The sequence below is a fragment of the Zophobas morio genome, unplaced genomic scaffold (genome assembly GCF_036711695.1).
Source record: "Zophobas morio isolate AGI-343-1 ecotype UQ-CSIRO unplaced genomic scaffold, CSIRO_AGI_Zmor_V1 ptg000024l, whole genome shotgun sequence".
Classification (NCBI taxonomy): Eukaryota; Metazoa; Arthropoda; class Insecta; order Coleoptera; family Tenebrionidae; genus Zophobas; species Zophobas morio.
Window position 1 is genome coordinate 686,612 of NW_026972129.1, and position 26,224 is coordinate 712,835.

The 26,224-nt window shown below is 32.8% G+C and overlaps 2 protein-coding genes across 12 annotated transcripts in view; both read right to left on the reverse strand.

Moving 5' to 3' along the window:
- Positions 1 to 26,224, reverse strand: part of Dscam2 (Down syndrome cell adhesion molecule 2) — a 956,598-nt gene that overhangs the window by 508,262 nt on the left and 422,112 nt on the right. The window lies entirely within an intron of this gene.
- LOC135135233 (uncharacterized) lies at positions 4,955 to 7,670 on the reverse strand. Its single transcript, XM_064064255.1, has 3 exons — positions 7,494 to 7,670; positions 7,327 to 7,442; positions 4,955 to 7,267 (listed from the first exon to the last, which is right to left on the reverse strand). The coding sequence occupies exons 1-3, from the start codon at positions 7,600 to 7,602 to the stop codon at positions 4,955 to 4,957; spliced, it is 2,538 nt and encodes an 845-aa protein (XP_063920325.1). The 5' UTR covers positions 7,603 to 7,670.

Consider the following 26,224-nt stretch of genomic DNA (forward strand, 5'->3'; position numbering starts at 1 on the left):
TGAGTAATTGTAGCGAATTACATTTTTTGAGTAATTCAGTCATTTTTACAATTACTTTTACCCCAAATACTCAAAAATATTGTTTTGTTTTTCTCTACGAATCGTTTACTTGACCTGCTGGGATTATTACACCTAGTTCGTCTCCACAAACAGAAGATTAACCGAAGGAGTGAAAATCTAAAACGAGTTTAGCACAGAATTTGTTAAAAAACCAGGTGATCATAATATACATAAGCTCTTAATCATTTTAAGGGTGAGCTAAAACATATTCCAGCATAAGGAAATACATATAAATATCTGTCTAAGTTTTTGCCAAAAGTATACATCCGATTGTAATAAACTTCACACCGTTGAAATGAGCGTAAAAAACCCTACCCAGACTGCTTTTCCGTTTTTTAAATTTTGTTGTCAAAAAAAAAACTACAACGCATTCAAATTGTGGGAAATATGAGATTATCTGGTTTTCGCTATTTATGGATCAATTTTAAATTTTCAAAAAAGTACATTAGTAGAAATTGTATTAAAAAATCCATTGCGCTTTACAGAAATAAAATATCTTAATAAACAGAAGTAAACAAAGGCAGAATATTTAAAAATTGTGGTCAAACAAACTTTAGGCCATTTTTCTGGTCCACTCAAATCTATAAGAAGTAACCGATAGAGCCCGTCCTGTTAAACCGACCATAATATTTTATGAGGGTGTCCACCCTTTGAGAATTTCTAAATTTTATCTGTAAGTCACAACTCCAAGTAAGAGGCAATTAAAGACAGACTTTTAAGTTTACATTATCTTGTAGCCCCTTCTAAGTACTTGGGAACACCCTTTCTGTTAAAGATTGGTGGACTAATACTTACGATACATTTACAAGCCAATAAGATATTTTGAAATCTCCCACCAATGCAAATTTTTGTTTAAAAGTTGTTGCAGTTGGCATCGAACTTTTATTGGTAGCTAGAGTGGAATGAAATTAGGCCCAAAAGAATTGGCTCTTCAATTTTTAGTAAAATATGTAACAAGTTGCCCCACAACAGTTCCATCTAGCGCCGCAGTGGAAACGATGTTTAGTGTTGGCACGGATGTTTTTAAGACAAAACATCATGCCTTAGATGACGAAAATTTTGAATATCAGTTATTATTGAATTTCAATTATGAATATAGTCTTCTTACATGAAGTAGTTATTTGTTTTATTTTATTTACTGCAACAAATGCGTTAGTAAAATAAATCATTCACTCCCTTTTTCATTCTAACACGTTTTTTCTTGACCCTTTGGAACCATATAACAAACATCTAAAATAGTGTCGATCAAAATTTTCAAAGTGCAAAAAGTAATTGTTAAAGTAATGCATTACTTTTTAAAAGTAATTGTTCCAATCACTGGTTTCGTGATAACCTCTACAAAGTAAAAACCAGTGGCGTAATTAACATTCCGCAGCCCCTGCATCGCAGATAATCAACAGGAAAAAATGTAGATATTCTCAATTTCTCAGTACATGCTTACTCTCGACTGCTTATATAATTAGACGACTAAAAAGTTTAGATTACAAGCATCAGCTGTTAAAAGAAAATTAAACTGATTTATTTCACCTCAAAGCAGAAGAGAGGACTGATTAATAAATTAATCACATTCAGTTTTTTCCCAAAAATACTTATAAATTTGAAGAACATTTATCCTGCAAGATTATAAGATGATGGACAAAGTTTTATTGACGATTGCCATGCTTCCAATAAACTTAAGATATTTGCAAGATTTCACAGCATTCAGGTTTTACAATTTAATTTGTAAAATATTTTTACATAATTTTGAGTTTTTTTCAAAAAACTGGGCAAATCAAGGGTAAAAACACGGATTCATAAATCACACATGCAGGTGCATGTCATTTTATATAATTTTAAAACATTAATCGGCAGAATTGTATGATATAGCATCATGATTTTCGGAGAGGTCGTAAATAAGTAAATTTTGAGTAATCATTTATCTTCAGAGCATTCGGTTTTGCAATTTCAAAGTTAAATTGTAAAATACAGTTTTTATTTTTTTCCCAAAAAATCTGGATCTCTAGTGTAAAAAGTCAACACGGATTCTTCAATTATACATGCAGGAGTATGTCTCTGTCTGCTGTCCCGATTTTTATTAGACAGATAATCTCCGAAAGTACTGGGCCGATTGTTGTCAAATTTTGTATTTACATAATGTTAACCAAAATTTATCTAATCATCCCCACTAATTATGTGATGATGTCACTTCCAAATTGTACATAGCAAATGAGTTTTAAATTGTATTAAATAACAAAATGGTTTATGACGCCGTGCTGAGTTTTTACCAGAAACGTCCGTCAGAATTATAAAACAACATTTTGGAATTTAATTTTGAATTTGCAAAACCGAATGCTTTGAAATCTTGCAGCTGTTTTAAAGTTATGATACGCATAATACATTTTTAATCAAAATACACTTGCTTATCCCCCCAAAAAATTCCTGACGTCGGCTCAAAATTTTTCCGAATAAATCCTATCTAAAATGTCCAAATATGATGAGTCTATACTTGTGATTTATCGTTCCATTCATATTTTTTGAATTTACTTATACAGGCTAACTCAAAAAAATCAATGAATGATCAACAGCATGGTAATTTTTTTATCAAAATGTATTTGCTCATCCCCCTAAAAAATATATATCGTCACCTCAAAATATTGTTGAATAAATTCTATCTTACATGTGCAAAATATGATAGGTCTATACTTGTGATTTATCACTGCATGAATATTTTTTAGATTTGCTTATAAGGGGTGTCTCAAGAAAATTAATGACTGAGTCAATTTTCTTATTGATTAAATCAAGAATTGTAAAACTGAATACTGAACTGAATGAGACGTTTTAAATTTATTGTAAGTATGGTACATTGTTAATCAAAATAAGTATATCTGTTTATTTCTCTCAAAAAATTAATGATATCATCTCAAAATTTTGTCGAATAAATTCCACCTAAAATATGCAAAATATGATGAGTTTTTACTTGTGATTTATCATTGTATTCATATATTTTAAATTTACTTAAAGAGGTGGGTCAAAAGAATTAATGAATGAGTCAACTTATTTTATTGATTGAATCAGGAACGGCTCACTCCATTTTCTCAGAAAATTTTGGGAATTCAATACAGTTTTTTAGTATTACATTGCACCAATCCAAGTTGATATACGTCTCGATGTTTTTTCTTGCACTGGTAATACGCTGTGACTACTTTTTTTTGTGCTGTGACTAGTATTATCCATGTTGATGATTTCATTACAAATTTTTATTGCTCAAATTAAGAACCAGTCATCCCATTTTCTGGAAAATTTGAAAAACACGTCTTTATAATAATAATAATGTTAAAATAAGAATTATATTATACAATCAGAACATTTTGTTCGATTGTAGTTTAAATAATAATTTTAGCCTTTGTTTTAAGAAGATAAACTCATTCAAATCAAACTAATTTCTATGTGACATTCTGTCGATGTATAAGCATATTATAAACACTTGAGCATCAGATTGCTAGTACCTAGTGTTGGAGGACAAGTGTTGTTAGAGATGGATTGTTTTAAGTTCAATATGGTGAGTCATCAGAATCTAACAACAGACTGTCAGTCAGTAGCGTAACATGCACAATTCAGAAAGGGGTGATTTTTAAATTTATGTTTTTAAATCGCAAACAATAACACCTGGAAACATAAACTTAAGTGAACTGCTTAACACGCTAGCACGAATGCGGATGAATCGATTAGGCACTAATCTAAACAGGTAAACACTCATCCCAGGTAGAAAACTTCACTATGACAGAGAAACGATGACAGACGCATCTGCTGGATATGTTTCATTCTACTTCAGGAGCCAGGAAAGTTCTGTCGAAAAAACTTTGACCATTTTTTTTTAAGAATTTTAAATGTCTTTCCTTTTGAAGTCATGCTTAAAATTAAAACAATAGTGAATTAAAAAACTATATCTACAGAGGCATGCTATTTTACACAACCCTGTTTCTCATATTATGTTTCGCATTTTAATTAGGATTTGCTTATCAAATTCTTATGCCAGCATTCGACAATTGTCAACAATAGTCTCTTGCGGTATTTTACTTTTTAATACTAATAATAACAATATTCGTGCAAATTCCCTCTTAACTTATGGTGCCAAAATATACTAAATTTACGATAAGTGGTACGAAGCACCTAAGGTGTTGTAATATGTTTGTTTGAAAGAACACAAAGAAGTGGCAACAATGCAAGGTGCCAGAAAAGCATTGATTGTCTCAATTTATATACAGATGGGTGCCTTATTACTGTTGATTTTGATTGTGCTTCTTTTACATTATTTATCAAATCGGTATATACACCGGGCGTCACAATTACATTCATCCTACAGGGTGCCACTTAATACAAAACTTATGTATATATATATATGTTCATAAAGTGGGCTTTTCCGCACATTTTTCGAGTAAATTTCAGTCAGTTTGGCATATTTTGTGCACTTTCGCACTGGTGCCAAACTACCACCGCACCCGGTCGGCAGTTCGGCACGTGATTTGGCAACATGGTATAGGATCGACAAACATGCAACAGAAAATCATTAATTGAAAGCAGAATTTCTTCTTTCCACAGGTAGATGGCAATATGAGAATATTTATCCATGGCCGACTTCATTAATATACACTAACGTGTATATACGGCCGTTTCAATTTTTGATTTTCCATTAGAAAAAATGTTCCGCCGCCTAGTGCATATTGTGGCGCCCTCAAACGACAGATCTCGTGCTATTTCTGTCAAATTAATTGTCGAGTTGAAACATGGTTGAAACTGACATTGACAACAAATTTTACTCGAAGCATAAAAAAAAGCAGTTTGGTTCAGATAATAAGGTTTTTTTTTTAATTTTATCACAAAACACAGTAAGTAAAACAATAATATTAACGTAAAGTTACAATTTCAATACTTTTCGACTTTTAGGTTTAAAATTTAATGCAAATCTCTTGACAGAATCTGTGGTCTCCAAGCAAAGATTGCTGAGAACTGGCTTTACAGTCGTTTTGATTATATATTTGCACACAGAATCCCTGTGATTTGCACAGACGAAAATGGGATTTTGCACAAGGTGTGGATACAGTTCTTCAAGTATGTATTTACCAGGATTATCATGTTGTAGAAATGGCAACATTTGCTGGATGCTTTCAGCTATCAGCTGAATAATACCAACAAAGATATCTTTGGGATAGACTAAACCTCCTCGGTTTTGAATGGCAATCAATTGTAGCAAAGGACCTGGAATGCTAGTACATAATAGAGGTGTTAAACATTCATCACAATGAAATAAATCTTCTAATTTTTTTATTATGTATCCTGCCAAGAAAGCTACTGATGCTGAGAAAATATTATTATCAGGTATGATGCACTTCTTGAGATTGTGAATATTTCTTCGTACTTCAATTGGAAATATGAGTTGTTCTGTGTGCTTAGTAAAGCTCTCTCTGTTTTCTTGTAAATTTAAAATATTTACAGGACTAATATAGTTAACATTTTCAGCAGTGTTTGAGGAATGGGAAGCTTTAACAATCCCACAACGAAGAATTTGCCTTAATGCATAATCTGCAGCTCTGGCATCTGTGGCATCATTAGAACCACCTTTCAGTCTTACATGTGAAAACATGGCCTCTACTGCGTCTGAGCTGAAGGATCGCGTTACAACATAATAGAAGCCAACCTGGCTTAGCAAAAAATTTACACAGAGGTATGTGCTTTTTGCCGTGAATTGTAACGCATGAGCTGTTTCCTTAGTAAGACCTTTAAATCCAACATCTACAGAAGTCTTCTGGATATCGTCAATATACTTTGGAAATGTGAGATTTAACCAGTCAAGACGTTCATCTGAAATATGCACATATGGTGCAATACTGCTATCTAGTGAACGAAGATAGTGATCTCTGCTTGAAACATTATGCACCTGAAAAAAATGGTACATGTTTTCCATATAGAATATAGAGGCATCAGCGTCTACAAAGCGATCGTCCCCTGCAGCTTTTAGAAATTTTAAAGAAGAGGTTACAGTAGGTGAAAAAACTTGGATTGCTCTTAGGACATTCATTTTTTCAAAGTTTGATGGAAATAGATGCTTCTTTGTTAAATATCTGACAGGCTTTACTGGCATTCCCTTCTGCAAATCATACAATAATTTGAGGTAACATGATGAAATTTTGCCTTGAGAAGAATACATATCATGGTCTAAAAACAAATTTCGTGCATTTTTTAGAGCATGGCAGAAATCGAAACTCAAAAATAGTGGAATATGTTCCAGAATGGGATGATTAATGGAATTTTTCAGTGATCCGTTTCCAAATTTTTTAAAGAGGGCGACATTTGTTGAAATATTGTCTGTAACAAATCTAATCACAATGTAGCCGCAGTTTGTCAGAAGTTGTAAAATGTTTTTTGTTAATAAATATAATTCCTGAGTTGTTAACGACGAGTGGAAAAAATACCCTGCTGGTATTGTATATCTAGTACTCAATCCCTGCACCACAAAACAAAGCATCTTGTTGGCTACTTTTGGCTTAGTTCCAACACGAGTAGAACTTGTTGTCTCTAAGCCATAAATTCGATCTTCTGCCCTACAGTAATGAACTTTTTCTTTTATGGACATGTCGTCCATTATTAAGGAGCAGATCCTTTCAACTGGCTTTTTTAATTGACCAATTTCTGCACACAATCGCTCTTGGATCAGCTTATTTTGACCATGAAAGTCTCCAAGGAATCTGGATATAGTCGATTTTGAAGGCAGTTTTAGTAAGTTATTGTGGCAAAATCTGTAACCTTTCGGCGAACAAAATCTCCAGACAGTACACAGACGAAGAGACATTTCTGACCACCTAGGTATTTTTTTATAGTGATTTTTTATCAAGTCCAAAAGAAATATTGACTTTTCATCTGCGTTGTTTGCGTCTTCTATAATTTTGGTTATTTTTAAAGCATCCAAATTTTTTACTTTTTCTTCTAACTCTCTCATTTTTGATAAACATTCAGAATTCTTTCGTTTCATTCTACTCAATTGTTGCTTTAAAACTTTGTTGTGGTACCTGAGATCTTTAAGTTCTTGTTTATCCTTCGCACTTAAATCATCACATGTGGAAACATTAGTTTCCTTATTAGCATTTTGGAATGAGGAAACGGAAGTTGGATGAGTGTCTTCTAAAAAAGGATTTGTTGGTTGGGTACTAGAAATGTCAGGATCAGTAGGATTCTGGAATGATGACAAAGATTTATAGATTATGTGAGGTACGTAGATTTTTATGTACATACGAATATAAACGGAACCGCTTGTTTATTAAGACGAGTACTTTTTGCGCTTCTAACAATACATTCTGTTGCAAAATGTTTGGAACACACAACAGTATGATCGTTTATCTTGGTCAGATCTAAAATAATTCGAATAAAATATTTTTTGAGGAACTTGTTTTATGAAATACCACAAAATTTTGAAAGTGATTCAAACCATTTGTTTCTAAGATCTACTTCCGCAGGAATTCCAAAAAGTGGATTCTGTGTATTACCACAAATCATACACTTTCTTCCCATATTATAAAGACCTAGTTTTATTAACAACGATAATAATTCATGCCCAAAATTATTTTGGATTTGAAAATTGTCAAAGAAAATTTCTGACAGTAGTGACAGTTTAGTTCAAGACATTGCCGTGGGTGGCGTATGCTTATGTACCCATGGATTACTACGCGGGAACAAATTTTTAAGAAATTGAAACGGCCGTATATACACGTTAGTGTATATTAATGAAGTCGGCCATGATTTATCATAAGCAAAATCGGAAAATAGTGAATAATGCCAAAGTTCGGCGACCAATTCAAGCAGTAATTCAAATTTTTAACAAACAATTCTAGTACTGGGAACCAAAGGCATTATTAACTGTTTAAATTTTCGTATTTTGGTGACTGACAGCTATTTTCTTGTGTGCCAAACTGCCTGGTGCATGTGTACGGTACGCAATTAACAGGCAGTTTCGCATGATTTTTATTTTTTCATAAAATATTTAATCATTAAAAAAAATATTTTTAACAACAAAAGACTTTATATTACGCGTAAGAATATTCGGAGCAAGGTAAGTGTAAGTATTATACGTACAGTATATATATTTTTTTTATTAAAAAAAAAACATCACATTATAAATTGTGTTTGGACATGTTAAGTGGTTGCTGATGTTCCAACAGACCAACTCAGTCGGAAATTGACATCTAGAGATTTTTTATGGTGTAATGGTCCAATTTAAGCGAAAATTTAAAATTTCAGCAAAAATGATATACTTAGAAATTAAAAACGTCATTAATTGTCATAGTTTTCTCATTTCGCTGACTGTGACATTTTGATAAATTTTAACGTGTGTGTCAAACTGTTGCTGCTTGCGTACAGTACGCATTATGCAGTACTTACTTAATTTTTTCGAAAACAAGCAAGCTCTGCAGTAAATAATGTATCTGAACGTAAAAATCGGTTTTTTAATGTTTCAATAGCCTAATACAAACCGCAATTTACATCTTAAACAAACAGGAATACTAGGGAAGTAAGGGTGTAATTGATTGTAATAATTTTCGTATTTTGATGACCGACCTTGACAGGTTTCTTTGGTGCCAAACTGCCTGTTGCATGCATACGGTACGCATTTAACAGGCAGTTTCGCATGATTTTTATTTTTTCCTAAAATATTTCATCGTTAAAAAAAGGTATTTTTAACAACAAAAGACTTTATATTACGCGTAAGAATATTCTGAGCAAACTAAGTGTAAGTATTATGCAGTATATGTTTTTTTATTAAAAAAAAAAAAGAATATTTCTGCATTATGAATTGTGTCTGGACATGTTAAATGGATGCTCATGTCCTAACAGACCTACTCAGTCGGAAATTGACATTTTTAGCAAACAGAAGTGGTTAGGGAAGTAAGAACAAACTTAAGTTTCACCACTTTCGCATTTTGCTTAAGTTGCCAGGGATTTACGTATTTATTGGACAAACTAATTAGAGATTTTTAATGGTGTAATGGTCCAATTCAAGCGAAAATTTTAAATTTCAGCAAAAATGATATACTTGGAAATTAAAAACGTCATTAATTGTCATAATTTTCGCATTTTGCTGACTATGATATTTTGATAGATTTTAACGTGTGTGTCAAAAATGGTTAAACTGCTGCTGCTTGCGTACAGTACGCATAATGCAGTGCTTACTTAATTTTTTCGAAAACAAGCAACTTCTGCAGTAAATAATGTATCTGAACGTAATAATCGGTTTATGAATGTTTCAAAATCCTAATACAAACTGCAATTTACATCTTAAACAAACAGGAGATACTAGGGAAGTAAGGGTGTAATTAATTGTAATAATTTTCGCATTTTGATGACCTTGACAGGTATCTTGGGTGCCAAACTGCCTGTTGCATGCATACGGTACGCATTTAACAGGCAGTTTCGCATGATTTTTATTTTTTCCTAAAATATTTCATCTCTAAAAAAAGGGATTTTTAACAACAAAAGACTTTATATTACGTGTAAGAATATTCTGAGCAAGCTAAGTGTAAGTATTATGCAGTATATGTTTTGTTATTAAAAAAAAAGTATCTTTCTACATTATGAATTGTGTCTGGACATGTTAAGTGGGTGCTGATGTCCTAACAGACCTACTCAGTCGGAAATTCACATCATTAGCAAACAGAAGTGGTTAAGGAAGTAAAAACAAAATTTAGTTTCGCCACTTTCGTATTTAGCTTAAGTTGCCATGGATTTACGTATTTATTGGACAAACTAATTAGAGGTTTTTAATGGGGTAATGGTCCAATTCAAGCGAAAACTTAAAATTTCAGCAAAAGTGATATACTTAGAAATTAAAAACGTCATTAATTGTCAAAATTTTCTCATTTTGCTGACTATGACATTTTATAAATTTTAGCGTGTGTGTCAAACTGTTGCTGCTTGCGTACAGTACGCATAATGCAGTACTTACTTAATTTTTTCGAAAACAAGCAACTTCTGCAGTAAATAATGTATCTGAACGTAATAATCGGTTTATTAATGTTTCAAAAGCCTAATACAAACTGCAATTTACATCTTAAACAAACAGGAGATACTAGGGAAGTAAGGGTGTAATTAATTGTAATAATTTTCGTATTTTGATGACCTTGACAGATATCTTGGGTGCCAAACTGCCTGTTGCATGCATTCGGTACTCATTTAACGGGCAGTTTCGCATGATTTTTATTTTTTCCTAAAATATTTCATCTCTAAAAAAAGGGATTTTTAACAACAAAGGACTTTATATTACGCGTAAGAATGTTCTGAGCAAGCTAAGTGTAAGTATTATGCAGTATATGTTTTGTTATTTAAAAAAAATTATATTTCTACATTATGAATTGTGTCTGGACATGTTAAGTGGGTGCTGATGTCCTAACAGACCTACTCAGTCGGAAATTCACATCATTAGCGAACAGAAGTGGTTAAGGAAGTAAAAACAAAATTAAGTTTCACTACTTTCGCATTTAACTTAAGTTGCAATGGATTTACGTATTTATTGGACAAACTATTTAGAGGTTTTTAATGGTATAATGGTCCAATTCAAGCGAAAACTTAAAATTTCAGCAAAAGTGATATACTTGGAAATTAAAAACGTCATTAATTGTCAAAATTTTCTCATTTTGCTGACTATGACATTTTGATAAATTTTAGCGTGTGTGTCAAACTGTTGCTGCTTGCGTGCAGTACGCATAATGCAGTGCTTACTTAATTTTTTCGAAAACAAGCAACTTCTGCAGTAAAAAATGTATCTGAACGTAATAATCGGTTTATGAATGTTTCAAAATCCTAATACAAACTGCAATTTACATCTTAAACAAACAGGAGATACTAGGGAAGTAAGGGTGTAATTAATTGTAATAATTTTCGTATTTTGATGACCTTGACAGGTATCTTTGGTGCCAAACTGCCTGTTGCATGCATACGGTACGCATTTAACAGGCAGTTTCGCATGATTTTTATTTTTTCCTAAAATATTTCATCTCTAAAAAAAGGGATTTTTAACAACAAAAGACTTTATATTACGCGTAAGAATATTCTGAGCAAGCTAAGTGTAAGTATTATGCAGTATATGTTTTGTTATTAAAAAAAAAGTATCTTTCTACATTATGAATTGTGTCTGGACATGTTAAGTGGGTGCTAATGTCCTAACAGACCTACTCAGTCGGAAATTCACATCATTAGCAAACAGAAGTGGTTAAGGAAGTAAAAACAAAATTTAGTTTCGCCACTTTCGTATTTAGCTTAAGTTGCCATGGATTTACGTATTTATTGGACAAACTAATTAGAGGTTTTTAATGGGGTAATGGTCCAATTCAAGCGAAAACTTAAAATTTCAGCAAAAGTGATATACTAAGAAATTAAAAACGTCATTAATTGTCAAAATTTTCTCATTTTGCTGACTATGACATTTTATAAATTTTAGCGTGTGTGTCAAACTGTTGCTGCTTGCGTACAGTACGCATAATGCAGTACTTACTTAATTTTTTCGAAAACAAGCAACTTCTGCAGTAAATAATGTATCTGAACGTAATAATCGGTTTATTAATGTTTCAAAAGCCTAATACAAACTGCAATTTACATCTTAAACAAACAGGAGATACTAGGGAAGTAAGGGTGTAATTAATTGTAATAATTTTCGTATTTTGATGACCTTGACAGATATCTTGGGTGCCAAACTGCCTGTTGCATGCATTCGGTACTCATTTAACGGGCAGTTTCGCATGATTTTTATTTTTTCCTAAAATATTTCATCTCTAAAAAAAGGGATTTTTAACAACAAAGGACTTTATATTACGCGTAAGAATGTTCTGAGCAAGCTAAGTGTAAGTATTATGCAGTATATGTTTTGTTATTTAAAAATAATTATATTTCTACATTATGAATTGTGTCTGGACATGTTAAGTGGGTGCTGATGTCCTAACAGACATACTCAGTCGGAAATTCACATCATTAGCGAACAGAAGTGGTTAAGGAAGTAAAAACAAAATTAAGTTTCACTACTTTCGCATTTAGCTTAAGTTGCAATGGATTTACGTATTTATTGGACAAACTATTTAGAGGTTTTTAATGGTATAATGGTCCAATTCAAGCGAAAACTTAAAATTTCAGCAAAAGTGATATACTTGGAAATTAAAAACGTCATTAATTGTCAAAATTTTCTCATTTTGCTGACTATGACATTTTGATAAATTTTAGCGTGTGTGTCAAACTGTTGCTGCTTGCGTGCAGTACGCATAATGCAGTGCTTACTTAATTTTTTCGAAAACAAGCAACTTCTGCAGTAAAAAATGTATCTGAACGTAATAATCGGTTTATGAATGTTTCAAAATCCTAATACAAACTGCAATTTACATCTTAAACAAACAGGAGATACTAGGGAAGTAAGGGTGTAATTAATTGTAATAATTTTCGTATTTTGATGACCTTGACAGGTATCTTTGGTGCCAAACTGCCTGTTGCATGCATACGGTACGCATTTAACAGGCAGTTTCGCATGATTTTTATTTTTTCCTAAAATATTTCATCTCTAAAAAAAGGGATTTTTAACAACAAAAGACTTTATATTACGCGTAAGAATATTCTGAGCAAGCTAAGTGTAAGTATTATGCAGTATATGTTTTGTTATTAAAAAAAAAGTATCTTTCTACATTATGAATTGTGTCTGGACATGTTAAGTGGGTGCTAATGTCCTAACAGACCTACTCAGTCGGAAATTCACATCATTAGCAAACAGAAGTGGTTAAGGAAGTAAAAACAAAATTTAGTTTCGCCACTTTCGTATTTAGCTTAAGTTGCCATGGATTTACGTATTTATTGGACAAACTAATTAGAGGTTTTTAATGGGGTAATGGTCCAATTCAAGCGAAAACTTAAAATTTCAGCAAAAGTGATATACTAAGAAATTAAAAACGTCATTAATTGTCAAAATTTTCTCATTTTGCTGACTATGACATTTTATAAATTTTAGCGTGTGTGTCAAACTGTTGCTGCTTGCGTACAGTACGCATAATGCAGTACTTACTTAATTTTTTCGAAAACAAGCAACTTCTGCAGTAAATAATGTATCTGAACGTAATAATCGGTTTATTAATGTTTCAAAAGCCTAATACAAACTGCAATTTACATCTTAAACAAACAGGAGATACTAGGGAAGTAAGGGTGTAATTAATTGTAATAATTTTCGTATTTTGATGACCTTGACAGATATCTTGGGTGCCAAACTGCCTGTTGCATGCATTCGGTACTCATTTAACGGGCAGTTTCGCATGATTTTTATTTTTTCCTAAAATATTTCATCTCTAAAAAAAGGGATTTTTAACAACAAAGGACTTTATATTACGCGTAAGAATGTTCTGAGCAAGCTAAGTGTAAGTATTATGCAGTATATGTTTTGTTAGTTAAAAATAATTATATTTCTACATTATGAATTGTGTCTGGACATGTTAAGTGGGTGCTGATGTCCTAACAGACATACTCAGTCGGAAATTCACATCATTAGCGAACAGAAGTGGTTAAGGAAGTAAAAACAAAATTAAGTTTCACTACTTTCGCATTTAGCTTAAGTTGCAATGGATTTACGTATTTATTGGACAAACTATTTAGAGGTTTTTAATGGTATAATGGTCCAATTCAAGCGAAAACTTAAAATTTCAGCAAAAGTGATATACTTGGAAATTAAAAACGTCATTAATTGTCAAAATTTTCTCATTTTGCTGACTATGACATTTTGATAAATTTTAGCGTGTGTGTCAAACTGTTGCTGCTTGCGTGCAGTACGCATAATGCAGTGCTTACTTAATTTTTTCGAAAACAAGCAACTTCTGCAGTAAAAAATGTATCTGAACGTAATAATCGGTTTATGAATGTTTCAAAATCCTAATACAAACTGCAATTTACATCTTAAACAAACAGGAGATACTAGGGAAGTAAGGGTGTAATTAATTGTAATAATTTTCGTATTTTGATGACCTTGACAGATATCTTGGGTGCCAAACTGCCTGTTGCATGCATTCGGTACTCATTTAACGGGCAGTTTCGCATGATTTTTATTTTTTCCTAAAATATTTCATCTCTAAAAAAAGGGATTTTTAACAACAAAGGACTTTATATTACGCGTAAGAATGTTCTGAGCAAGCTAAGTGTAAGTATTATGCAGTATATGTTTTGTTATTTAAAAAAAATTATATTTCTACATTATGAATTGTGTCTGGACATGTTAAGTGGGTGCTGATGTCCTAACAGACCTACTCAGTCGGAAATTCACATCATTAGCGAACAGAAGTGGTTAAGGAAGTAAAAACAAAATTAAGTTTCACTACTTTCGCATTTAGCTTAAGTTGCAATGGATTTACGTATTTATTGGACAAACTATTTAGAGGTTTTTAATGGTATAATGGTCCAATTCAAGCGAAAACTTAAAATTTCAGCAAAAGTGATATACTTAGAAATTAAAAACGTCATTAATTGTCAAAATTTTCTCATTTTGCTGACTATGACATTTTATAAATTTTAGCGTGTGTGTCAAACTGTTGCTGCTTGCGTACAGTACGCATAATGCAGTACTTACTTAATTTTTTCGAAAACAAGCAACTTCTGCAGTAAATAATGTATCTGAACGTAATAATTGGTTTATTAATGTTTCAAAAGCCTAATACAAACTGCAATTTACATCTTAAACAAACAGGAGATACTAGGGAAGTAAGGGTGTAATTAATTGTAATAATTTTCGTATTTTGATGACCTTGACAGATATCTAGGGTGCCAAACTGCCTGTTGCATGCATTCGGTACTCATTTAACGGGCAGTTTCGCATGATTTTTATTTTTTCCTAAAATATTTCATCTCTAAAAAAAGGGATTTTTAACAACAAAGGACTTTATATTACGCGTAAGAATGTTCTGAGCAAGCTAAGTGTAAGTATTATGCAGTATATGTTTTGTTATTTAAAAAAAATTATATTTCTACATTATGAATTGTGTCTGGACATGTTAAGTGGGTGCTGATGTCCTAACAGACCTACTCAGTCGGAAATTCACATCATTAGCGAACAGAAGTGGTTAAGGAAGTAAAAACAAAATTAAGTTTCACTACTTTCGCATTTAGCTTAAGTTGCAATGGATTTACGTATTTATTGGACAAACTATTTAGAGGTTTTTAATGGTATAATGGTCCAATTCAAGCGAAAACTTAAAATTTCAGCAAAAGTGATATACTTAGAAATTAAAAACGTCATTAATTGTCAAAATTTTCTCATTTTGCTGACTATGACATTTTATAAATTTTAGCGTGTGTGTCAAACTGTTGCTGCTTGCGTACAGTACGCATAATGCAGTACTTACTTAATTTTTTCGAAAACAAGCAACTTCTGCAGTAAATAATGTATCTGAACGTAATAATCGCTTTATTAATGTTTCAAAAGCCTAATACAAACTGCAATTTACATCTTAAACAAACAGGAGATACTAGGGAAGTAAGGGTGTAATTAATTGTAATAATTTTCGTATTTTGATGACCTTGACAGGTATCTTTGGTGCCAAACTGCCTGTTGCATGCATACGGTACGCATTTAACAGGCAGTTTCGCATGATTTTTATTTTTTCCTAAAATATTTCATCTCTAAAAAAAGGGATTTTTAACAACAAAAGACTTTATAGTACGCGTAAGAATATTCTGAGCAAGCTAAGTGTAAGTATTATGCAGTATATGTTTTGTTATTTAAAAAAAAGTATATTTCTACATTATGAATTGTGTCTGGACATGTTAAGTGGGTGCTGATGTCCTAACAGACCTACTCAGTCGGAAATTCACATCATTAGCAAACAGAAGTGGTTAAGGAAGTAAAAACAAAATTAAGTTTCACTACTTTCGCATTTAGCTTAAGTTGCCATGGATTTACGTATTTATTGGACAAACTATTTAGAGGTTTTTAATAGTGTAATGGTCCAATTCAAGCGAAAACTTAAAATTTCAGCAAAAGTGATATACTTGGAAATTAAAAACGTCATTAATTGTCATAATTTTCTCATTTTGCTGACTTTGATATTTTGATAAATTTTAACGTGTGTGTCAAACTGTTGCCGCTTGCGTACAGTACGCATTATGCAGTACTTACTTAATTTTTTCGAAAACTAGCAACTCTTCTGCAGTAAATAATGTATCTGAACGTAATAATCGGTTTATTAATGTTTCAATAACCTAATACAAACTGGAGTTTACATCTTAAACAAACAGGAGATACTAGGGAAGTAAGGGTGTAATTACTTGTAATAATTTTCGCATTTTAATGACCTTGACAGGTATCTTGGGTGCCAAACTGCCTATTGCATGCATACGGTACGCATTTAACAGGCAGTTTCGCATGATTTTTATTTTTTCCTAAAATATTTCATCGTTAAAAAAAGGGATTTTTAACAACAAAAGACTATATTACGCGTAAGAATATTCTGAGCAAACTAAGTGTAAGTATTTTGCAGTATATGTTTTTTTATTAAAAAAAAAAGAATATTTCTGCATTATGAATTGTGTCTGGGCATCTTAAATGGATGCTGATGTCCTAACAGAACCACTCAGTCGGAAATTGACATCTTTAGCAAACAGAAGTGATTAGGGAAGTAAAAACAAAATTAAGTTTCACTACTTCAGCATTTTGCTTAAGTTGCTAGGGATTTACGTATTTATAGGACAAACTAATTAGAGGTTTTTAATGGTGTAAAAGTCCAATTCAAGCGAAAACTTAAAATTTCAGCAAAAGTGATTTACTTAGAAATTAAAAACGTCATTAATTGTCATAATTTTCTCATTTGAATAAAATAAAATAAAATAAAAAAAAATTTTGCTGACTGTGACATTTTGATAAATTTTAGCGTCTGTGTCAAACTGTTGCTGCTTGCGTACGTACGCATAATGCAGTACTTACTTAATTTTTTCGAAAACAAGCAACTTCTGCAGTAAGTAATGTATTTGAACGTAATAATCGGTTTATTAATATTTCAATAGCCTAATACAAACTGTAATTTACATCTTAAACAAACAGGAGATACTAGGGAAGTAAAGGTGTAATTAATTGTAATAATTTTCGTATTTTGATGACCTTGACAGGTATCTTTGGTGCCAAACTGCCTGTTGCATGCATACGGTACGCATTTAACAGGCAGTTTCGCATGATTTTCATTTTTTCCTAAAATATTTCATCTTTAAAAAAAGGGATTTTTAACAACAAAAGAGTTTATATTACGCGTAAGAATATTCTGAGCAAGCTAAGTGTAAGTAATATGCAGTATATGTTTTGTTATTAAAAATAAAGTATATTTCTACATTATGAATTGTGTCTGGATATGTTAAGTGGGTGCTGATGTCCTAACAGACCTACTCAGTCGGAAATTGACATCTTTAGCAAACAGAAGTGATTAGGGAAGTAAAAACAAAATTAAGTTTCACTACTTCAGCATTTTGCTTAAGTTGCTAGGGATTTACGTATTTATAGGACAAACTAATTAGAGGTTTTTAATGGTGTAATTGTCCAATTCAAGCGAAAATTTAAAATTTCAGCAAGAGTGACATACTTGGAATAAAAAAACGTCATTAATTGTCATAATTTTCGCATTTTGCTGACTATGATATTTTGATAGATTTTAACGTGTGTGTCAAAAATGGTTAGAATATTGCTGCTTGCGTGCAGTACGCAATATGCAGTACTTACTTAATTTTTTCAAAAACAAGCAACTTCTGCAGTAAATAATGTATCTGAACGAAATAATCGGTTTATTAATGTTTCAAAAGCCTAATACAAACTGGAGTTTACATCTTAAACAAACAGGAGATACTAGGGAAGTAAGGGTGTAATTAATTGTAATTATTTTCGTATTTTGATGACCTTGACAGGTATTTTGGGTGCCAAACTGCCTGTTGCATGCATACGGTACGCATTTAACAGGCATTTTCGCATGATTTTTATATTTTCCTAAAATAATTCATCTTTAAAAAAAGGGATTTTTAACAACAAAAGACTTTATATTACGCGTGAGAATATTCTGAGCAAGCTAAGTGTAAGTGTTATGCAGTCTATGTTTTGTTATTAAAAAAAAAGAATATTTCTACATTATGAATTGTGTCTGGACATGTTAAGTGGGTGCTGATGTCCTAACAGACCTACTCAGTCGGAAATTGACATCTTTAGCAAACAGAAGTGGTTTGGGAAGTAAAAACGAAATTAAGTTTCACCACTTTCGCATTTTGCTTAAGTTGCCAGGGATTTACGTATTTATTGGACAAACTAATTAGAGGTTTTTAATGGTGTAATGGTCCAATTCAAACGAAAACAAAAAATTTCAGCAAAAGTGATATACTTAGAAATTAAAAACGTCATTTATTGTCATAATTTTCGCATTTTGCTGACCATGATATTTTGATAGATTTTAACGTGTGTGTCAAACTGTTGCCGCTTGCGTACCATACGCATAATGCAGTACTTACTTAATTTTTTCGAAAACAAGCAACTTCTGCAGTAAGTAATGTATTTGAACGTAATAATCTGTTTATTAATGTTTCAATAGCCTAATACAAACTGTAATTTACATCTTAAACAAACAGGAGATACTAGGGAAGTAAGGGTAAAATTAATTGTAATAATTTTCGTATTTTGATGACCTTGACAGGTATCTTGGGTGCCAAACTGCCTGTTGCATGCATACGGTACGCATTTAACAGGCAGTTTCGCATGATTTTTATTTTTTCCTAAAATATTTCATCGTTAAAAAAAGGAATTTTTAACAACAAAAGACTTTATATTACGCGGAAGAATATTCTGAGCAAGCTAAGTGTAAGTATTATGCAGTATATGTTTTGTTATTTAAAAAAAAGTATATTTCTACATTATGAATTGTGTCTGGACATGTTAAGTGGGTGCTGATGTCCTAACAGACCTACTCAGTCGGAAATTCACATCATTAGCAAACAGAAGTGGTTAAGGAAGTAAAAACAAAATTAAGTTTCACTACTTTCGCATTTAGCTTAAGTTGCAATGGATTTACGTATTTATTGGACAAACTAATTAGAGGTTTTTAATGGTGTAATGGTCCAATTCAAGCGAAAACTTAAAATTTCAGCAAAAGTGATATACCTAGAATTTAAAAACGTCATTAATTGTCAAAATTTTCTCATTTTGCTGACTATGACATTTTATAAATTTTAGCGGGTGTGTCAAACTGTTGCTGCTTGCGTACAGTACGCATAATGCAGTACTTACTTAATTTTTTCGAAAACAAGCAACTTCTGCAGTAAATAATGTATCTGAACGTAATAATCGCTTTATTAATGTTTCAAAAGCCTAATACAAACTGCAATTTACATCTTAAACAAACAGGAGATACTAGGGAAGTAAGGGTGTAATTAATTGTAATAATTTTCGTATTTTGATGACCTTGACAGGTATCTTTGGTGCCAAACTGCCTGTTGCATGCATACGGTACGCATTTAACAGGCAGTTTCGCATGATTTTTATTTTTTCCTAAAATATTTCATCTCTAAAAAAAGGGATTTTAACAACAAAAGACTTTATATTACTCGTAAGAATATTCTGAGCAAACTAAGTGTAAGTATTATGCTGTGTATGTTTTTTTATAAAAAAAAAAGAAAATTTCTGCATTATGAATTGTGTCTGGACATGTTAAATGGATGCTGATGTCCTAACAGACCTACTCAGTCGGAAATTGACATCTTTAGCAAACAGAAGTGGTTAGGGAAGTAAAAACAAAATTAAGTTTCCCTACTTTCTCATTTTGCTTAAGTTGCCAGGGATTTACGGATTTATTGGCCAAACTAATTAGAAGTTTTTAATGGTGTAAAAGTCCAATTCAAGCGAAAACTTAAAATTTCAGCAAAAGTGATTTACTTAGAAATTAAAAACGTCATTAATTGTCATAATTTTCTCATTTGAATAAAATAAAATAAAATTAAAAAAAATTTTGCTGACTGTGACATTTTGATAAATTTTAGCGTCTGTGTCAAACTGTTGCTGCTTGCGTACGTACGCATAATGCAGTACTTACTTAATTTTTTCGAAAACAAGCAACTTCTGCAGTAAGTAATGTATTTGAACGTAACAATCGGTTTATTAATATTTCAATAGCCTAATACAAACTGTAATTTACATCTTAAACAAACAGGAGATACTAGGGAAGTAAAGGTGTAATTAATTGTAATAATTTTCGTATTTTGATGACCTTGACAGGTATCTTTGGTGCCAAACTGCCTGTTGCATGCATACGGTACGCATTTAACAGGCAGTTTCGCATGATTTTCATTTTTTCCTAAAATATTTCATCTCTAAAAAAAGGGATTTTTAACAACAAAAGAGTTTATATTACGCGTAAGAATATTCTGAGCAAGCTAAGTGTAAGTAATATGCAGTATATGTTTTGTTATTAAAAATAAAGTATGTATGTATGTATGTAACTGTTTATTTCTTTCCCATTCGGGACTTGAAAGAAGTCCGGTTTACATTTTTTCCCTTAATATATCTATATATGTACAAATATATATCAATTAAACATATTTTAACTTAAACTAATATTCTTTCTCGAAATGCTTCCTTATTTTCGTTTCTTTTCTAATATCATTTTCATCCATTCCAGACCATCACCTGTTTCGTTCAATAGCTCATTCCTATCTTTCTCGACTTCCCGTAACTCTTCACAATCCTTTAGCCAGTGTTCAATCGTCTCCGGAAATTCCCTACATAATCCGCATCTTCTATCCTCTTCCTCTTTCCAGTAACAGTTTTCTCCTTCTTCATTTCCCACCCTAAATCTGGCTATTGTCTTTCTGTCTTCATTCTTTCTCCCTCTTATTAGATACTCCGGTAATTTTAGACCTCCTATTATTTCTCCATATTTTGGATTATATCTGGACTCTGCTATTTTTTTCCTTTGCTCTTTTCTTTGTAACTCTTCATCTAGATTTAAAATTTCCTTCCTGGGCTCTGCTCCCTCTATCCTTTTTCTCTCTACTTCTTCTGCCGTTAGACCTCTTACTTCGTAAAATTCTCTTCTTTCTTCCGCTGTCTTCTTATAATTTACCCTTATCTCTTCCCACATTTCTTTCATTATTTTGCATTCAACGTTCTGCCTGATCTTCTCTTCAAATTTCATTGCCCTTCGTGCTGCTTCTATTCTTAGTTTTTCTCTCTTCGTTTCCTCTAATACAATGTACTCTGGTGTCTCTTTTTCCAACCCTAACGTCCATTTCAAATACTTTGCCTGTACTCGTTCTAGACTCTCCCTTTCCTTCCATCCCCAGATTTCAGCACCGTACATAATAACACTTTTTATTAAGCTGTCGAAGAGCCATATTCTTCTAACGAAATCGTTCTTCAACCTTCTCTCTGCCAGTCCCCATACCGCCTTCAACAATCTATTTGCCTTCTTTACTGTATTTTCCAAATGTTGGGTTCTTCTTCCATTTCTTTGAAATGTATACCCTAAATATTTAAACGTCGCTACTTCTTCTATCGTCTTTTCTTCCCATTGCCAAACCTCTTTCTTACTTCTCCCTACCGCCTTTCTGAAAACCATCATTTTCGTTTTTTCTACATTCATTTGCAGTTCTCTCCTTCTTACAAATGTTTGTAGGGTTTTCATCATCTCTCTTATTTCTTTACCCGTTTTTGCCAGTAGGACGATATCGTCTGCATACTGTAGTGACCAGATTTTTGTTTTCCCTAAAGTGACCCCTCCCATCTGTGCCTTCCTAAGATTTTCTTCTAATTTTGCTATATACAAGGAAAAGAGCGTTGGACTTAATGGACATCCTTGCCTAACTCCTTTCTTCGTCCAGAAATTCATCGACGTTTCTCCATTAACTCTGATTCTATTTTCTGTCTCTCTGTAGATTTCTCTAATTCTCTCTATTAGTGTTTTACTGATGCCCATGTCTTTCATTATCTGCCATAGTCTTTCCCTATTAACCATATCAAAAGCCGCTTTCAAATCTACAAAGAGCGCGTATACCTTTCCTCCTTTTTCGTTTAATTCCCTCCTTACTATGTGATCCAGGGTCGCTATGCATTCGATTGTTCCTCTTCCCTTTCTAAATCCCATTTGCACCTCTGGTAGCAGTTGTTTTTCCTCTATATCCCTTTCCAACTTATGTTGTAAAATGGAACTGTAGATCTTGTAAGTTGTATTCAACAACGTAATTCCTCTATAGTTTTCTACTTTTTCTCTGTTTCCTTTCTTGTGCAGGGGACTGATTAACCCCACTCTCCATTCTTCTGGTAACCCTTCTCCTTTCCAGATCTTATCTAACATTTTCGTGAGTCCCTCAACTATATTCTCTGTTGCGTAAATCCAGTGTTCGTTCTGAATGCCGTCTATTCCTGCAGCTTTTCCTTTCTTCATTTTCCCTATTACTCTTATCACCTCTTCCTTCCCTATTTCTTCCCTTTCTTCTATTGTGCCTGTTTCCTGTCTATTTACTTCTGTCTTCTGTTCTTCGTTAGTTTCTGCGCCTTCTAAAATTCTTATAAAATATTCCCGCCATTCTTCTATCTTGATGTTCTTACTTGGTCCCGTTTTTATCTTCCTTTCTTGGTTTATATATTTCCATGCTTCCGCTTCCGTTCTTATATCCTTTAATTTCTGGTCTTCTTCATCCTGTTTCTTTGCTTTCTTCTCTTTTATTAATTTCTTATAGTCCTTAATTTCTTTTCTATATTCCTTTTCATTACCTCTGTTCTTTAGCCATCGTCTCAATTTCCTTCTTACTTCTATTTTCTTCTGCCAGCATTCTTCGTCCCACCATGAAATTCCCCTCTTTTCTATTCCTCCCATTTTGATAACCTTCTTACGAGATGCCTTCCCCATCTCTACTTTTAGTTTTCTGGCCATCTCTTCCACTGTTCCTCCTCCTGTATTGTACTCTCTCAGTTTTCTTCTATATTCTTCAATCGACTTCTCATTCCATTCGTATATCTCTTTTTCTCTTCTGTTCTCTAACTCTTCCTTCTTAGTCTTTTCCACCTGTGTAATTGTTGGTAGGTGATCTGAGTCACTCCTTATTCCAACCTCCATATCTCTGATGCCATGGTCCGCTATTTCATTACAGATAACATAATCTATAACTGATCTCCCTTGCCCCCCTATATATGTGTATTCACCCTCTTTGTCACCTTCTGTATTCCCATTCAGTATTTTCCATCCCTTTTCCTCTACCAACTCCAACAGTTTCTTTCCTTCTTTGTTCTCTGTTCGGTCTTTTGATTTCCTTTTTCCCTCATCCTTTTCCTTGTCCCACTCCCATTCAGCTCCCTTGTTTCCAATTCTAGCATTGAAATCCCCGCCTACCACCAAGCAATATTTTTCATCTATTTCATAATTTATTTCATCTAAATCTCTACTGGTCTTTTTTACGTTCTGACTGTATACTGTCATTATCCTCCAACTATTGTCCCCTATTTTAATTCTTCTCTCTTGTATTCCTTCAACTGATTTAATTCTCTCTTCCTCTATTTCTTCTACATCTTCCTTAATGCCTGTTATTATTCCACCCTTTGCTCTTCCCCTCTTCTTGCTTCTTTTCGCATGTTCGGATTTCCATCTATATTCTTTTGGCAATTTATTTCTAGTATTTTCCCAGTTTTTTTCTTCTACCCAAGTCTCAACCAAGCCCACCACCTCGAATTTCCTTATATAATCCCAAAAGTCTTTATCTTTATTCTTCAACCCACATATGTTCCAAAAAATAATACTTATTCTATCCTTTTCTTCGTCCAAGGTTTCTTTTGTATTTTCAGTTTCTCCTGATTTCTTTCTTTGTTCGATTTTCTTTTTTCTTCCCTTTTCTTTTTCTTGTTCATATTCCTTTTCCGTAGCAAATGTCATCATCGTTCCTTCCTTTTCAATTTCTGCTAGTTTTTTGAGTCTTCTCTTATCTTATCTTCTATAAGTTTATCTTCTTTTTTGCTCCACTTCCATAATTTCCCTTCTACTTCAACTTTTTGAAATTTAACTTTCACAGAGATTCCGTGTTCTCTCTCCTTCTTTGCAAACTCTCGTATTTTCTTTTGAATTATCCTTTCTTTCACAGTGTAATCTGGGTTAATATATATTTCCTGTCCTTTTGGTCTGTTCTTTAACACACTTTTCTTTTTTAGAATTTCCATTTTGTCATTCCAGTTTTTTGTTTCAATAATGCATATCTTTTCGCCTACTTTATATGCCTTTGTCACCTCTATTTGTAGTCCGATTTCCTTTTCAATCATATTTTGTATTGCTTCTTTTAATATTTCTTCATTATCTGTATTTATTTTTATTCCAGTTATTACTAGATTATTCCTTCTTTTGTCTCTTTCTAAGGTTTCCAGTCTTTCTTCCATTTCAGCTAGTTTGTCCCTTAATTCGTTTTTCTCCTTTATCCAACTTTCTTCCTTCTTCTCTATTTCTTGTCTCAGGTTTTGTATTTCTTCCTTGTTTTCTCGGGTTTCTGTTCTTAGATCTGTTAAGTCTTTCTTTAAATCATAAATACCATCCCTTATTTCTTTCTTATTTTCTTCCATCTCCTTTTTTAGGTCTCTCTTCATTTCCGCTAACAACTTTTTTATGTCTTCCATTTCTTGCTTTTTGAGTGGGGTAATTTTTGTTGGTGACCTGCTTGTTACCTTACTTTTTTGGAAAGCTTTATCTTCCAGTGACGTATCGTGGTCTGGTTGGCTCCTTTTACGGCTTCTACTTTCTTTCCTGTACTTTCCTTCCTCTGTCATTTGATAATAATTTACTGTATATGGACATTTACTTATGCCTATCTGAATTTCCTTAAGCCGTCCCTGTCGTAACAGTGTATCTTATCTTCAGTGCCGGCGATAAGGTCGTCCTCCCAATCGACTTGTCGGAGAGGATGACCTTCTCCGGCGACAACACAACGTCTCTTGTTTCTTTTCGTGCACTTCTTACCTCGTTTTTGCTTCAAACTCTGCAACTGCCCGGGTGTGCCACACTATTATCACACCTCGGCTCAACTATTGTTCATACACCAAACCGACAATATTCTTGTTGTCAACAAACGTGCAATTCTGCTTTTCCAAGCGGAGCTCCTCTCACACGCACGTTTCTGTTGCTATGCCAGGACCGGACTTCTTTAAAAATAAAGTATATTTCTACATTATGAATTGTGTCTGGATATGTTAAGTGGGTGCTGATGTCCTAACAGACCTACTCAGTCGGAAATTGACATCTTTAGCAAAGAGAAGTGATTAGGGAAGTAAAAGCAAAATTAAGTTTCACTACTTCAGCATTTTGCTTAAGTTGCTAGGGATTTACGTATTTATAGGACAAACTAATTAGAGGTTTTTAATGGTGTAATTGTCCAATTCAAGCGAAAATTTAAAATTTCAGCAAGAGTGACATACTTGGAATCTAAAAACGTCATTAATTGTCATAATTTTCGCATTTTGCTGACCATGATATTTTGATAGATTTTAACGTGTGTGTCAAAAATGGTTAGAATATTGCTGCTTGCGTGCAGTACGCAATATGCAGTACTTACTTAATTTTTTCGAAAACAAGCAACTTCTGCAGTAAATAATGTATCTGAACGAAATAATCGGTTTATTAATGTTTCAAAAGCCTAATACAAACTGGAGTTTACATCTTAAACAAACAGGAGATACTAGGGAAGTAAGGGTGTAATTAATTGTAATTATTTTCGTATTTTGATGACCTTGACAGGTATTTTGGGTGCCAAACTGCCTGTTGCATGCATACGGTACGCATTTAACAGGCAGTTTCGCATGATTTTTATATTTTCCTAAAATAATTCATCTTTAAAAAAAGGGATTTTTAACAACAAAAGACTTTATATTACGCGTGAGAATATTCTGAGCAAGCTAAGTGTAAGTGTTATGCAGTCTATGTTTTGTTATTAAAAAAAAAAGAATATTTCTACATTATGAATTGTGTCTGGACATGTTAAGTGGGTGCTGATGTCCTAACAGACCTACTCAGTCGGAAATTGGCATCTTTAGCAAACAGAAGTGGTTTGGGAAGTAAAAACAAAATTAAGTTTCACCACTTTCGCATTTTGCTTAAGTTGCCAGGGATTTACGTATTTATTGGACAAACTAATTAGAGGTTTT

What these genes read in the sequence shown, in the direction of transcription:
- LOC135135233 (XM_064064255.1), bottom strand. Translation starts at nt 7,602, where the DNA reads ATGGGAAGAAAGTGTATGATTTGTGGTAATACACAGAATCCACTTTTT. An exon ending in ATCACTTTCAAAATTTTGTG is followed by an intron (nt 7,443 to 7,493) that starts GTATTTCATAAA and finishes GAATTATTTTAG; the next exon opens with ATCTGACCAAGATAAACGAT. An exon ending in AAGCGGTTCCGTTTATATTC is followed by an intron (nt 7,268 to 7,326) that starts GTATGTACATAA and finishes TCATCATTCCAG; the next exon opens with AATCCTACTGATCCTGACAT.